At 45.9% G+C, this 16501-nt stretch overlaps 1 protein-coding gene and 1 pseudogene across 2 annotated transcripts in view; both read right to left on the bottom strand.

Moving 5' to 3' along the window:
- LOC149333773 (uncharacterized) overlaps positions 1-14898 on the bottom strand; it is a 49656-nt gene extending 34758 nt beyond the window's left edge. The window contains exons 1-2 of one of the 2 annotated variants that reach the window (XM_089558770.1): positions 14755-14898; positions 328-400 (exon numbers count right to left, since the gene is read on the bottom strand). In XM_089558770.1, coding sequence (XP_089414896.1) covers positions 328-400; positions 14755-14777 — 96 coding nt within the window. In that variant the 5' untranslated portion in view covers positions 14778-14898. Of the gene's footprint in view, positions 1-327; positions 3516-14754 lie in introns of those variants that run through there. The other variant, XM_089558769.1, reaches the window with a different exon arrangement.
- On the bottom strand, positions 3651-8945 carry LOC149333774 (uncharacterized; annotated as a pseudogene).
- Positions 14899-16501: the final 1603 nt, after the last annotated feature.

Below are 16501 nucleotides of genomic sequence, written 5' to 3'. Positions count from 1 at the left end.
TCCTGCGCTGATGTGCTGGCCTATTTTATTGTCGCCATAAGAGATTCCTTTCCAGTCGTGTACGTAAGGATCTCTTGCTTCAGTAATTACATTGCAGACAGCCTCTATATTGCATTTCTTTTGATAAATAAATTGACCTCAGTATAAAATGCAAAGGCAAAATTATAGAAAAACATATATGAAAAGGTCGACAAGGCATGCTTTCAGGACTCACTTAGGCAGAAACACTAATATAAAACGTTGTAAAGAACAAATACGCTGGCACAAATTACCCAGGTGCACTAGAGGCTCGGCGCAAAGGTTCAAAAGCAGTTAGCAAACACTCACCAGCAGTGTATTCAACAAGCAGGACTTCCCCACTCCTGCATCTCCGACCAACAAAATATTAAATACGTAGTAACTGCAAAAGACATATGATAAATCAGTACAACTCCTGGAACGAAAATGCTCGCATAAAAGTTGATAAAAGAGTGCTCCGGTGATCTTGACCATGTGGAAGGTATATGTGGCAAGTAGCGACTAAAGCGCGCTTCTAGTTCTAAAACAAGTTTGTGCACAGAAGTATTAAACGGCACTCTAGATATCTTTGTGTTGTGTTGGGTTTAATGGCGCATAAGCGGCTAAGACTATCATGCGCCAAGCTCAAGGTATGGAAAAATTGGTGTGAGCAGAGTTTGAAAACAAAGTGTATAAAAACGATGGCGTAAAGGGCCTAAAAGTTATCTTTACTACGTAGTTGATGAAAGACAAACATTTTAGAAATGTCTGTTTGCATAAGCTTTTAAAAGTTGGTAAACCTCGGTGGACATCCTTGGCTTGGTAAGGATCTCAGGGCTCCCAACAACTTAGATAAAGACCTCAGCCTCCTTCTCGGGATTGAGAAAGTGGCTGAGGCGTATCGTTCTACGCAGAGAAGCACAGGGTCAGAACATTACAGTTTTTGAAGAATACCGGCTTCCCTTAAAAAGCTGAAAACATCAACCATACCAACAAGTGCATCTTCACCTGATATCAGTGCTGGATGAAATAGAATATGTCCTTTGTACAGTGTAGTGACATACTTTTTCCTTAGGGATTCGAGTTTTGTGCACGAGAATAATATGTAGTTTACGTTAAGTTCGTCTCCACATTTTTCGCAAAAACAGGTTTGGCTGCCATTGTAAGTAAGAAGTTGTGTGTGAGATGTGTGTGTTCAATACGGAGACGGCATAAAATAACTTCTATGCAGCGTTCTTGGTGGCAGCACGACTTTCATTCTTCTATTAAGGGTTTTACTAAGTGGAGCTTATTATTACCTTCAATATTCCATTCAGACTGCCATTTATCTCTGAGCATTTACTGCATTAACTTCAGGCCATCTTTGTAGAGAATGTTAACTTTCATTATTTGTTTGTTCCGAGCTTTCGCAGCACATTCATCCGCTTTCTCGCCAAATTTTGTCTTATCCCTGTATTGTGGCGCTTGTTATGCTGCGTACGATATCACCGATTATTTGTGTGACTGCATTTCTATGGTGAAGTGAGGTTAGTATGCTCAGATAATCAATGTGAATGATACTGTTCTGAATGTTAGAATTTATTACTTTTTTTTACAGCCACCGAGACTGCGTAACACTCGCCGGTGAAAATGGATGCACACTCAGGGAGCCGTACTATTTTTTCCCAATTATTCTGAACTACAGCACTTCCGACGTAGTGTGCTGACTTTTATCAATCGGTATAAAATGCTTCTTATTCTTCGTATTTTTCGTTAAGTGCTAAATATTTTTGTAATATCTGCTCATGCAGTGTGTGTTTTTTCCGAAATTGTGTTAATGTGAAGTCGCACACAGTTGGTAGGCAGTACCAAGGCGGGAGTGGATCAGGCTTGCGGGCAATATTAGGCAATGTGTCCATTATGTCTAGTTCTTGGCATTTCTCTTCAAAGCGGAGAAGTGGCCTGATTGCGAGAGGTTTGTAGGTAAATAGTGTTCGAGATGGGCACTTAGTAACGAGTGGTAACAGATATGTTTAGGCTGAGAACGGATCTTTAAAATGTATGAGCATGTGAGCATTGTTCTTCTGTCTCCAAGTGGTGGTTCGTTGGTTTCTACGTACAGGCTTTTTATGGGTAACGTCCCGTAAGCACCAGTTGAAAGACGCAAACCCAAATTGTGCACAGGGTCCACTCGCTTCAAGTATGACGGCCTTGCTGACCCATACACTATGCGACCATAACCTAAAACGAAACGTACTACAGAGCGATAAATCTGTAAAAGGCATGCCCCATCAGAACCCCAGTGTTTGCGTGAAAGGACTAGATTGGTTTCCTGAAGACATAAGGCTACGGGCGACACTGACCCTAAAATATCTCTTATATCCTTGTAATTCCTCAATATTCCTCTACAGTTCCACTGAACTGGAAAAGCCATGTTTATGTTTGGGGCAGGAACGATTAAGGGTTTACTTGTTTTCTGGGGCCGATATGACGGCCCTGTCTTTTTTCCGCTCAAGAGAGCTGTTCCGCAGCTGTAAAGCAGGCGGGCTGGGGGTTACGTCCATCACCTCGCAAGAGGTGCTGGACGACCGCGGGGAAGCCGCGGGTGTGTGGGTGTCAGGCCTCCCCCGACGAGGGGAAGTCCTGCGAGATGCCGACCCATGGGCCGGCACTCCCTGGCTTGGAGTTGGCAGAACAGCCTTCGCTGTGCCTGCCTGGGGCGTGGATGGACCTGCCACAGGCTCGGTGGAAGTGGCCTCGGCAGGTTCCGGAGTGCTGTGTGGTGCTACGCCCCCGCGCACCACATCAGCGAAGTTTGGTTTTGCTGTGAAGGAGAATGTGTTCGTAAGCGCAAAACGTCTTCTCGCTTCTTTAAATGAAACGCTTTCTTTGGTCTTAATGGTGATGATTTATTTTTCTTTCTTCCGGGATGGGCACGCCCTTGAGTATGCAGCGTGGTCTCCTTCGCAGTTCGTGCAGCGTAGGGCTGCGTTACATTCCTCAGGAGGGCGGTCCTTTGAAGCGCATTTCGCGCTAGTTTTACGGCCACGGCAACTCTGTGAGCCATGGCCAAACTTCTGATGATTGAAACATCGGCAAGAATTGGGTATGTAGTGTCTGATGTTGACTTTCAAGTATCCAACTTGTGTTGTTGTGTGTTGTGTTGGGTTTTATGGCGCATAAGCGACTGAGGCTATCATGCGCCAAGCTCAGGGTATCGAAAATTGTTTTATGTAGGATGTTATACAAGAGTCTAAATGAACGGCGGTGTAAAGGGCCTAAAAAGTTAATTCATGCAACCTAGTAAAAATATAAGACAAAATTTTAAAACTGACTTATGGTAAAAGCTTTAAAGGGGTTCGGTAACCTCAGCAGCCATCCTTGGCTGAGCAAGGATCCCGAGGCCCCGAACCGATGGGATAGGGACCTCAGCCATCTTCTCAGGAGTGAGAAAGTGGCTGGGGTGTTTCAAAAACAAATAAGGCAATAGGTTAAAATTTATAGTTTATCGAGAAAACCAGCTTCTCTTAAAAAGCTAAAAACGAAACTTATATCTACAAATGCATTGTCACCCAAGATTAGCATTGGATGGAGAGGAATGTGTTCGTTATAAAATTGAGTGAAGTGCTTTTTTCTTAGTGTTTCGAGTTCTGAACATGATATTAAAATATGGATTAGTGTGAGTTCATCTCCACATGTTTCGCAAAGAGGCTTGTCTTGTTTTGTCATTAGGAAGTTATGTGTCAGGTGTGTGTGTCCTATGCGGAGCCGACATAAAATTACCTCCTTAAAACGCTCCTGGTGCGTACAGGTCTTCCATTCCCCTAGAACAGGTTTTACATAATGCAGCTTGTTGTTTATTTCATTGTCCCAAGTTGTCTGCCATTTAGCTTTCAAGTTAGAATGTATTAATTTCATACAGTCTCTATACGGTGTACTGACTTTTCTGATTTCGTGACTGTGAGCTTCTGCAGCGTACGAGTCGGCTCTTTCATTTCCGACTATTCCAATATGGCTCGGCACCCAGCAGAATTTGATTGTGTGCCCCTGTGTTGTGATTTTTTCTATGTTGTGTATTATGCTCCCTATTAATGGTTCAACTGCATTTTGCGGATGTAAAGCGGTGAGCAGGCTGAGTGAATCTGTGTAGATGATGCTCTTTTCGATACTGTTACTTAATATTCTATCAACAGCTACAGAAACAGCATAACATTCGGCGGTAAAAATGGACGTACAGTTTGGCAGTCTTACAATTTTTTTCCAGTCCCCTTGTACTACCGCACTTCCTACATAATCCGTTGTTTTTGAGCCGTCTGTGTAAAATTCTGTGTGGTAAGCATATTTTTCTTGCAATGTCAAGTATTCCTGTAGTATGTGCTCGCGCGGCGTTTGTTTTTTCTGAAAACGCGTTAATGTAAGGTCACATACAGTGGGCAGGCTGTACCATGGGGGCAGTGGGTCGTGCATTGAGGTGATGTCAGGAAGGGTATCCAGTAATCCTAGACTCTGGCAACTATCCTCGAAGCGTAGTAGTAGAGGTCTGATTGACTGGGGTCTGTTGTTGAACAGTGTTCTGGAGGTGCACTTTGTAACTATGGAATAACAGAGGTGTTTCGGTAGGGAACGGATTTTCAGGACGTATGCGCAAGTGAGCATTGTTCTTCTATCTATAAGGGAGGGTTCATTGGTTTCTACATAGAGACTACTTATCGGGGATGTTCTATATGCACCTGTTGAGAGACGTAAACCAAGGTTATGTACTGGGTCCAGTCTCTTCAGATATGATGGCCTCGCAGAGCCATACACAACGCATCCATAATCTAGGGTGGAGCGTACTACAGACCGGTATATTTGCAAAAGACATTTTCTATCAGATCCCCACCGCTTTCGTGACAGTATTTTGAGTATATTCAGGGATTGGGAGGCTTTCTTTTTGATCATACTTATGTGTGGCAGAAATGAGAGTTTCTTGTCAAATGTTACGCCCAAAAATTTATGTTCATGTTTTACTGGAAGTACGGTGTCATTTAAATGCAAGGTGGGATCAGTCTGCAAACCTCTTTTGAGCGAGAAAAGGACAGCAACTGTTTTATGTGGGGAGAACTTAAACCCATTTTTGTCTGCCCAAACCGAAAGTCGGTTTAATGTCAGTTGTATCTGTCGTTCACAGGTTGGTAGGCTGGACGATGTACATGCTATTTGAAGGTCATCGACATATAAAGAATGCATAATGGACTTTGGAAATATCTTGGCTATGGAATTTATTTTCACGAGAAAGAGGGTAGTACTTAAAATACACCCCTGCGGAACCCCATTCTCCTGAACGAATTTTTTGGAAAGGGTGGAACCTAGGCGTACATGAAAGGAACGCTCAGAAAGGAAGTCTTTTAAGCAGTTCAGCATCCTTCCGCGGATACCCAGGTCCGCTAGGTCACGGAGTATGCCAAACCTCCAAGTGGTGTCATATGCTTTCTCCATATCAAAAAATATTGCTAGGCAGTGTTGTTTATGTATGAATGCTTCTCTAACTGTATTTTCCAGGCGGACGAGATGGTCAGTTGTTGAACAAGATTTTTTGAAACCGCATTGGTGGATGTCGAGAAGTTCACGGCTTCTAAGGACAAACATCAGCCTAATGTTAACGACGCTTTCGAACGATTTTGCGAGACAGCTTGTGAGGGCTATGGGCCTGTAACTGTTGGGGGAGGTTGGTGGTTTTCCGGGTTTCAAGAATGGTACAATAATGGCCTTTTTCCATGCTTCAGGTATTTTTCCTGACACCCATATTTTGTTGAAAAAACTCAAAAGTGCTTCAACAGACGGCTGAGAAAGATGTGCCAGCATTTGATAATGAATTTGATCAGGGCCGGGCGCGGTCTGTTTCCCAGCAGATAAAACTCTGTTTATTTCATGAATTGTAATGAGACTATTGTATGCTTCATTTGTGCAGGCGCTTTTAGGGAGTCTTTGTTTCTCAGATGTGTTTTTGTATTGTAGAAATTCTTGTGTGTAGTGTGAAGAGCTCGAAACGTTAGAGAAATGTTCGCCTAAGATGTCTGCTTGTTCTGCTATACTTGTTTGTGCACCAGGGTCTGTAAGAAAGGGAATTGTGAAAGGGGAGAAGCTGCCATTCAGTTTGCGAACTTGCTCCCACATTTTTTTTGATGTGACGGAACTGCTTATGGATGATATGTAGCTTTGCCATGAGTTTTTTTCCGCATTACGACGGATATGTCGTGCTTTTGCGCGGGCTTTTTTAAATCTTATGAGGTTCTCAGCTGTTGGATACCTGCGAAAAATTCCCCAGGCTTTGTTCTGCTTCTTTTTTGCATCTCTGCAGTCTTGGTTGTACCAAACCTTGTGGTTTTGGCGTACCGCTCCCGAAGACTGAGGAATGGCTACGCGCGCAGCAGTTATAATACAAGTTGTAATTATTTCGTTGAGATCGTCTACACTAAGATCATCCGAAAAAATTTTATCCAGTGCGGCCTTTTCCTGAAATAGTGCCCAGTCAGCTACGTGGAGCTTCCAACGACGTGGTTTGCTAGGAATGATTGATGGTGGTGATGACAAGCTAATTACTATAGGAAGGTGATCACTTCCATACGGATTTTGGAGAACATCCCAATTAAAATCAGTAAAAACGGAGGGTGAACTAAAAGACAAGTCTATGCAACTCATTTTTCCTGAGGCAGGGTAACAATACGTAGGTTTACCTGTGTTCAGCAGGCAAACGTCGTTGCACAAAATAAAATCTTCTAAAACACGACCTCTAGTGTCAGTCTGTTCACTTCCCCAAAAAACAGAGTGGGCATTAAAATCCCCAACTACCAGATATGGCTCTGGCAGCTGTTCTAAAAGTGTTTCCAAGTCATTAAGTGTAACTGTTTGGTGTGGCCCGAGATATACAGAACATATTGTAATTGTTTTGAAATGTAGGACGGTGACTGCAACAGCTTCATAGTTAGTTTGAAGTTTGATTTCGCGAGTTGCAACCCCGCCTTGGATGACAATAGCAACACCTCCAGAGAGCCTGCTAGTTTGCTCTCTGTCAGAACGAAAGACTTTGTATTTCTTCAAAAAATTCTTGTGTTTAGGACCTAGGTTCGTTTCCTGTAGGCATAACGCCACAGGGGAGAAAGTGTCTAAAAGATCTTTTATGTCACTGTAGTTATGGAAAAGTCCACGGCAGTTCCACTGTATAAGGAACGCCATTTTCTGTGGATTTTTTAAGGAAAAGTGGGAACCTAGGTTTCTGGTTTAGGGGGACCCGTGATTCGGGTCCTTCCTTTATTTTGGCGGTCAAGTGAGCTTTGCCGCCCGTGCAGGGCGAGCGTGCCGGGTGATACATCCATCGCCTCGGCGGAGGCGCTGGAGGCCCGCGGGGATGCCGCGCGTGTACGAACTTCAGACCTCCTCCTAGAGGGGGTGGTCTGATCGTCTGCCGACTCAGGGGACGGCAAGACCTTTTTGGGGGGTGGCAAGGCAGCGTTTGCTGACCCTGCCGGGGGCGCAGATGGCCCTGCCTGAGGCTTTGCCTGGGCAGTGGCCGGAACGCGGTGCGGTGCAGCGCCCCCGCGCACCACATCAGCGAAGTTTGTTCTTGCTGTGAAGTTGAACGTGTTCTTTGCATGAAAAAGTTGTCGTGCTTCCTTGAAAGTTATGTTTTGCTTTGTCTTCATTGTTATTATTTCTTTTTCACTTTTCCATGACGGACATGATCTGGAATAGGAGGGATGATCACCATCACAGTTTGCGCACCGAAGTGCTGATGCTTCACAGTTTTCAGAAACGTGTTCGTTTGATGCGCATTTTGCACATGTTTTTCGGCCACGGCAGCTCTGTGAGCCATGACCGTATCGCTGGCAGTTGAAACACCGTCGCGGGTTTGGGATATAGTGTCGGACATTTATCTTGAGGTAACCAACTTCTATTGATTCAGGTAGTATGCTTGAGCTGAACGTGAGGACAAGATGTTTTGTTGCTATTTCTTTGTTTTCCTTTCTAATCTTAATGCGGTGAACATTGATGACATTCTGGTCTTTCAGACCTTCGAGCATTTCTTCTTCTGTGAGTTCAAGGAAATCGATTTCGGAGATCACTCCCCGGACGGTGTTCAAAGATCGATGTGCAGTAATTGAGACAGGTATATCCCCAATGGACATCAAGTTGGACAGTTTAGAATATTGGTCGTTGTCTTTCAGTTCTAGTAGGAGGTCACCGCTAGGCATTTTTTTTTAGCTTGTAACCTGTGCCTAAGGCACTGGTTAGGGTTCTTGTTACTATGAATGGGGATATTGTTCGGGCAGTCTTTTCTGTTGCTTCACTGTGAACAACATGAAACTTTGGGAACGTTTCTTTCGATTTCTGAAAGTATTGAGTAGTCACTTCGGTCCGCACTCTTTTTTGAGGGCGATCAGGTTTGGAAAGGGGGGGAGCCATAAAAAATTGATGTTTTTCGGTCATGGTGCCAGCCACCCACCATGGAGCCCAACAAGGGGACGCGACAGGAACTTGAAAGAAAGTCCTGCCCACGCCAGCTGTACACCTTAACTATAACCTAATATGACTCAACTCAGGGTAGTTGGTCACACACGGTTAACCCTCGCCGCCAGGAAAAAGAGGAAAAACGAAGAAAAGAGGAGGATACAGGAGAGTTGTAAGAAAGGAGATAGGAAAGTGAAAGATGGAGAGGAGAACAGGAAAAGGCGACTGCCGATTTCCCCCGGTCGGGTCAGGCCGGAGGTGCCGTCTACAGGAAGCTGGGGCCAAAGTGGTGTGTTGCCTCCGCCGAGGGGCCTTAAGGGTCCAAACGCTCGGCATCGGCTCAACCACCAGGATCCCCTTTTCCCCGGACACGGCGATGCCACGCACGGCTAAGCGCGGATGCTCGGGTCCGTGGTGACGCATTGTTCACCATCATCCCCCTGCGGGGATGTCCCTGCGGATGCTCGGGTTAACCCCGTGGTGTCGCCACTCACCAACGTCTGCATGCTGCAGACGCCTCCCTGCGGGGGGTATCCAACTTCGATCATTTGAGGCAAGCTGCTGGTGTTAAATGTGGGGACCATGTGTTTGGTATCTATTTCCTTGTTGACGTTGCGGATTTTGATCCTGTGCACGTCAATTACAATTTGATCAGAGAGTCCTTGAAGCATTTCGGTTTCTGTTAGATGGATGAAGTAAGCCTCTGAGATAACACCTTTAACTGTGTTAAGAGATCGGTGGGGAGTCACGAAGGCAGAGATGTCCCCTATAGAAGCAATGTTTGAGAGTTTCAAGCACTGGATGCTCTCGCACAGTTCAAGGAGTAGGTCGCCGCTGGCCATTTTTGACACCTTGTAGCCAGGCCCTAAGGTATCTGTTAAGCATTTGGTGACAAGAAATGCGAATATTATACGGGCTTGCTTTCTTCACAGTTACTGTGTATTACGTGAAACTTTGTGACTGTCGCTTTCTTTTTGGAAAAAAATATGCCTCGTTCCGCCCTTTCTTGAGAGAGCGATATGGTTTGGAAAGGGAAGGTGCCATAAAAAAAATTTAGTTTTTCGGTCATGGTGCCAGCCACCCACCAACAAGGGGACGCGACAGGAACTTGAAAGCAAGTGCTGCCCACGCCAGCTGTAGACCTTAACTATAATCAAATATGACGCAACTCAGGGTAGTTGGTCACACAAGGTTAACCCTCACCGCCAGGAAAAAAGAAAAAAAACCAAGAAGGAAGGAGGATACAGGAAAGTTGTAAGAAAGGAGATAGGAAAGTGAAAGATGCAGAGGAAAACAGGAAAAGGCTACTGCCGATTTCCCCCGGTCGGGTCAGGCCGGAGGTGCCGTCTACAGGAAGCTGGGGCCAAAGTGGTGTGTTGCCTCCGCCGAGAGGCCTTAAAGGTCCAAACGCTCGGCATTGGCTCAACCACCAGGATCCCCTTTTCCCCGGACACGGCGATGCCACGCACGGCTAAGCGCGGATGCTCGGGTCCGTGGTGGCGCACTGCTCACCATCATCCCCCTGCGGGGATGTCCCTTCGGATGCTCAGGAACCCGTGGTGTCGCAACTCACCAACGTCTGCATGAATCAGGCGCCCCTAAGGGGAACTCTACATTTATTGGGCAGGGTGTTTTGTGCGTAGACGTAAAGACCTAGAGAGTATGTTTCGGATTTCGCTTATTAAATTATTTATTTGAGATTAACTACATGAAATTTTGGTATTCACTCCACGGTCAATTGCGTTTTCTAAAGCTGTAGAGGGGGTGCGAAACAACCGATTTAGGTTTTTGTAGCAACAAATCTCCTACGTGGTCCTTTTCGTCCAGAATTAAAACACAACGCGAAATATTTTTAAAAAAAGACATCTCATTGGGGCTGTTGCCATACTGCACTGCAGTGCTGCCAAACGCTTTTTGAATTAACGAAGCGCGCGCGCTCATGGACTCAAGTGACCGGCCGATGCCGCTGTCAGCAGTCATCCTGGAATGCGCGCGCCGTGGTCTGTAAGAAAAGACAGGGCACCGACAGCCATTTTAGACGGAGCTTTACTCAGCCGTCACTCAGAAAAAAAAATTTCTGCGGCTTAACTGAGCTAACGCTAGTTATGCAAGCGATAGCCACGCTTGCATAACCAGCGTGAAGTCATGCTGCGGCTTATTGCTGAAGTGCCGCGTGTCTGCCACAGCGTTGCCAGCGCTAACGTAGACAGCCCACTGTCACCACCTCGCGCACTTTAGTGTGCGTTCCTAGACACCTTTAGAGCGTGTGGAGATAGCGGTCTCGGACACAAAGGAGATGCCCTCGACTAAGCGTGGCAAGCTCAGCGGAGACCAGCCACCAAGTGACAAGAGGTTTGGTCGTTTGGTGCCCAGCTTTCGCCGGTCGCAAGCCAGAGAATGAGTCGGAGCCAAAGGTTCACAAAGAAAACAAAGTTTATACAGCAATGAGACGGTACAGAGGATTCACAATCACTCGTAGGAGCACATACAAAGTGATTAACAAAACAATGCAACTCGTCCAAAGTTAAACTTGAGAGATCTTACAATAAAAATGAATTATTGCACCTGAAGTGCACTAACACACGACAGAGGCAAACAAACAAAACACAGTTTGTTCACTGGGCACTACGAGAGTCCGACGACCGACGACCGCAGGTTGGCGCACGCTGCCTCGTTGTACCGTGGCTAGGTGAGTGGTGTTGTCCCGGGAGTCGAGCGGGTGCGCTTCACTGAAGCTTAAACGGCGGCTCGGGCTCCCGACAGCGGTAAACGCCCTTCATAGACGCATATAGGTGTGCTCCACGTCTGTTTGTTCTTTGCGCCAAGGCACGCGCGCACATACGCACAGTATTGACTGTGCAATGCCCTTCTTCTCGCGCCGGGCGCGCGCCCCCATGGGTCAGGCCCTCAGACTGGCTTCGAGTTGCTTCCAAAGATTCCTGGTCTGGCGCCGCCGCCGACGCGCCAGTGAAGAACGAGGGGGCATCAGTTAGCACACTCAAGGCACACACCTCTCCGTCAGCACCGAGTAGAATCGACTCCGACATTCTGGAAGGTTCGACGTCATGGGCTGACGCAATTTCTTGGCGCCGCGCCGGCGAGCGATGGTGGAGGGGGCCGCAACACACACAAGGCTAGACGCTCTTAGGGGGTTTCCTTCTTCCCTGCTGGCGAGGTCGCGTCCGCGCGGCGCTGTTTTTGCGTCTTTTTTTCAAAAATGCGTTCAATTTTATGACACGCACATCTCTCCCTCACTACCTCCCCACACCTGAAAGTGTGACTGAGGCGTCCACTTAACCAGGGAACCAGTTGTGCGTCCTTCCTTCTCTCAAAACCAACGGAGTCTGGAACGTTACCAACGCCAATAACACAATGAACGCCGACGGGCTACAGCTTCAGTGCCGCGTTTCAACTACAACGTTGTCAATGCCAACGCATGCAGCGCACATCTGCCACTGCCATCGCGTAGCTTAAAGCGCGACTGAGGTGTCCACTGTCCCAGGAAGCTAGTTATGCGCCTTTCCTTGCTTTCGAAGCTCCCGCTGTTCACCGGTTCCGGCTGTCCGTTTAGCGCGTTTACGCTCCCCGTCGATTTTGTAAATTCCTCGCACGGTAGGCAATGTCGACCGCATGATCAGACTCGGCCTGACGTCTGCGAGTGCCCACTCTCCAAGACGTAGGCTCTGTCTGACTTCCTGCGTCCATAGCGAGACACCGGATTGGCAGCGCGCGGCAGCTGCTGTAGTGATGTGGTACGTCACTTGGTTACTCACGCAGCTGCACTCCTCTTGTTCAATGTCATTCGTGCAGACACAGCGAAATCGACGCCGCTAGACTAGTAAAGCTTTCGCTTAAAAAAAACATCATGAATGGAAAGCAGTGTAGTCGTGGGTTTCATAGTAGCCTCGCTTTGCCTTGCTTGTGCCAAAAAGTTTCTAAATTTTACCCAGGGAAAGCTAGCGCCACCGCCTATGCGAGTTTCCTAAAAATCACTTCATCCGTCGCGGGAATTACGGGCAGACGAGGATTGGCGTTTGGCAAGGTTAGTGTTGGACATTAATCACTTGATCAATCAATCAATCAATCAGGTTTATAACACATCACAAATGTGAGGGGCGGAGGAAAAAGCATGTGGTGTCCCCGCCTCCTACAGCAGCCTTATAGAGTGAACCTAAAATTACAAAACGCAACAGCATTTTAACATATAATATGCCTATCAACATGCTTGTAACAGAAAAAAGATAAGCTATTTAACTATTCATTTAGAAAGCTATAATACGGGACATAAGCAACAAGCGTTCAAATCAAAAGGAAAGTATATGAAAGGAAGGCAAAAAGGAAAGGAAAGCAATCTTCAACTTAGAAATTAGGATATATTGACAAAACCACAAAAGTTATAATGCATATAATGAATTCTGCGGAGAAAATAAAAGGGAAATCGGAGTGCTGTACCAATTACAGTTCATTGCTGTTGCTGAGAATTAACAGAAATTATAGGACAGCAAATGTAGATTGTACCTTGAAATTGGTAGTCGCGCTGCGATTCTCTCCTCTGTATGCAGATTAAATTACTTCAATACTGCGTTTTTCACTTCCTCAGTACATTCAACGTAAGCGAAAGTTCGGTGTCCAGCTGGAATGGAATCTTTCAATGGATTTCTGCGGGGTTTGCCTCCAGAAGAGTCGTATTTTCACGGCTGAATCCACGTTTTACGCCCAACAATAGTCATGCCAAGTAAGGAGCCTCGTCATCCCACAATCCCTGCGCCTCTCTATGGAGGATGAAGTGTGCCGCCGCCAGCTTTCCCTGTAGTTGTATAAAGAAAATCTATCATTTATATCATTGTGCAGCCCGTCAAAATGAGGGGCGGCCGCTCACTACGGCACGGCCAGCGCACACATTTCATTTGTTGAAAACACGATTGGGAGCACTGCAATATGGTAGTGCATCAGGGCCGTTAAGTGGCGGGGTTTTTTATTATTTCATAGGCAGTCATTAAATTCCGGTAGACACACAGAACAAACCTTGCTAAAAAGCACTGGATCTCTTGTTTCTGATCCCCCTCTACAGTTTAAACGAATGCACTTGGCACTAAAGTGAATATTAATTGGTTTGCATAATTAAAATTAGATAAATAGCTAATTAAGCGCAAGTTAAAAACACTCTGTGGAGCGCTGTAACACTTGAAACAATTCGTCGTTGGCTTCATCTCAGCTGCAGTTTCTTGCTTTTATTTAATCCTTTGCTCAATTTCCATGACAGACTCCGTATATGGTACTAGAAACGAAGTTTGCATTGCAGGCCGCACCTTCAAGTTACTTGGTTTCGCGAGTCACGCTCTCGCCCGTTGAGTGACTCGCGTTACGGTCTACCAGGAGAACGCTCGACAACGAAACGCAATAAATGCAATAGCGGCGCTAAAAAATTGTGCTGTGCCTCCATCAGAGCACCAGCGTGCTAACTGCTCAGATCTTTGTGGCAAAAACTTGACGTAACTATGGATGATGTCACATCAGTTTTAACTGAAATACGTAGTGCCAGCATGAGAGGTACAAGCTCCGCGGGTCACACCCACTCTTGCCAGCTGCCCCTCCCGTCTTCACTTCGGTGCGCACTGTGGTTTCACTGTATCTGCACCGCCGAGAAAGACGCTTTAGGAACCGTCCACAAAAATTCCGGCGCTTCTCGCGGGCTGTGGGGAGCACACATTTTTATGGGCCGCGCAACATGCGGAATCCATGCCTTCACAAATAATGTTCCTGCTTGATACTACCATATAAACAGCTGACCACGCAGGGAAATTTGATAAGGTATCCAAAATGGGCTCTGCATTTGTCCTAGCGCTTTTCCCTTGCATAGCAGAACCCGTACCCTCTGTAAAGACTCAATTTCATGTGCCCGCATGAAGGTAGCGAAAGCAGTGTAGTCGTATATTGTAGGCCATTTTGTAATCTACCATGGAGATGGAGTTCCTCTCATACTATTATGAATGTTTGATTAAAACAAAGGATACGTTTTTCAAAGATCCCTTGCACCACGCCAGTACGCCGAGAGCAAGCATTCGGGCCTGTCATGCTGTCAAATCCAGCGCTCTCATAGTCTGCATCTATATCTCACTCCCAAACTGGCACTACCCACTCGATGCATAACCGTTCCTATTCCGTCGTACCCTCGTTACCTCCCGATGGCCTCTCGCAAATGTGCAGTTATCGGCAAAACGTGAGACTGGTCACTGGTGTTCGATATCTCAAATACTTATGCGAAGAAAAGATGAAATGTTGTGCACTTACTGGTCTGGATCTATTGGAGCCATTTTGTGCTCGGCGGGACGCGCATCGCTTGCAGCGAGATAGGCCTGCCGACTGTCGATTGCGGCTCGCCGTGCCGTCCAACGCGACAACAGGGCCAGCCGATAAAGCAAATGTACCTGTCAGGGCAGCTGTCGGAAGTGACAAAACGATAAGACTGCTGTCTGTATTATATGTGGTGTGCGTCTATAGGAGTTATCACGAGATGTTAACTCAGAGCGTTTCACTCGGGAGTGATAAGATGCCCACTCGACTCAAGCTGCGATACCCGGTCACAACACTTTTGCAGCCCGTTAACTGTAACTATATCCCAGGTACTCCTTAGAGCGCTGTAAGAGGGCTCTACAGTGCGGCTATGCGGAACATGCGGGTCCGAGAAAAGAGAAGTGTTGCATTTTCCGACGAACCTCAAAGAAGTCGAGGACAGGGGAGTAAAAAAAAAGCGCAGTTTTCGACTTTTAGCTACATCTCAACTGCATTCGTCGCAGTGATTCACGCGCCATGTCGAACAGAACTTTGGAGGTTGCGGTGGCGATTCGTGAAAAGCACTGCAGCATTTTTTTTTTCGCGACAAGTACCCTGCATACCCACATCGGATGCTTTCTTATTAAGGTATTAGATTAATGTGCGAGGCGGCATTTATATATATATATATATATATATATATATATATATATATATATATATAAGTGTTTATTCAAATACCTACACCGCCCCAATGGGCATTATTATAGGGGGAAAACCTAGAAATAATGCAACAGGTAGCAGACTGCAACATGAAAAAGCAATGATGGTCAAATGTGCGGGGAATCCAAGGTGGTGTCAATTGGTAATAAGGTAGTAATTACTCACTAGAATCCATCCAAGCGCAATCAATATCAGTAGTTAATCAATTACTCGAAGTGCAAGTATAGCGCAGTTGATCAGTTACTCAAAGTGGGAAAAGTGTTGGTCAAAATTTTTGGGGAAAAATTTGACCAACTCTGTTCCAACTTCAAGTTGCTGATCAATTCACTCTCGACGTACCATGCGCGAGCCGTCGCGGTTAGCTAAGTTCGTAGAGTGACTGCTCTGAAGCGGTGGTCGAGGGTTCGAACCCCTGGAATAGGACGAATTTTTATTTAACTAGGTGATCTCTATGGAAGCTATATAACTTTTCTTTGTAGCCGTATAGCAGCGCTTAGGTGGGTAACAGTGAATAATTACTCTCTTATTATGAAAGCGCAATGCTATGAGCAGAAACAATACGACATTCAACAACGTACTCACACACAAAAAATGGACACAAGAGCGAAAAAAGAAGAAATAGAAATCTTACAACGTAATTAAAAAAGTTAGATACTACAGCTGTATCAACCTCAAGATGAAGCGCACCGCAAAAATGGTTACACCACAATTAGTTCATCAAACACTGCTATAGCATTGTGAAAACACAATCGCAGAGCGCAGACAATCTCTTCCCACAGGTTGCTCCAGTCATGTACGGCTTTAGAAAAAAAAGAATGTTTAAACATATTAATTCGACACTTGTACTCAAAGACGTTCAGGGAGTGGTGAACTCGGGCGGACCTCTAAGTACTACTAAGTAAATACAGTAGTGAACAAAGAAATATGACAATTCTTCTTAGAACTTTCTTTAGCGCCCTAAACGGTGCGCACGATGTTGATGGGATGACAATATCAGACTTTTTACACAACAGCCCCAAAATTATTAAGCGGGAATTGACAG

Source organism: Amblyomma mixtum, chromosome 8 (assembly GCF_055824585.1).
Source record: "Amblyomma mixtum isolate Tamu chromosome 8, ASM5582458v1, whole genome shotgun sequence".
Taxonomy (NCBI): Eukaryota; Metazoa; Arthropoda; class Arachnida; order Ixodida; family Ixodidae; genus Amblyomma; species Amblyomma mixtum.
The sequence above is the reverse complement of the archived record's forward strand: the minus strand, read 5'-3'. Positions and strand labels throughout refer to the sequence as shown.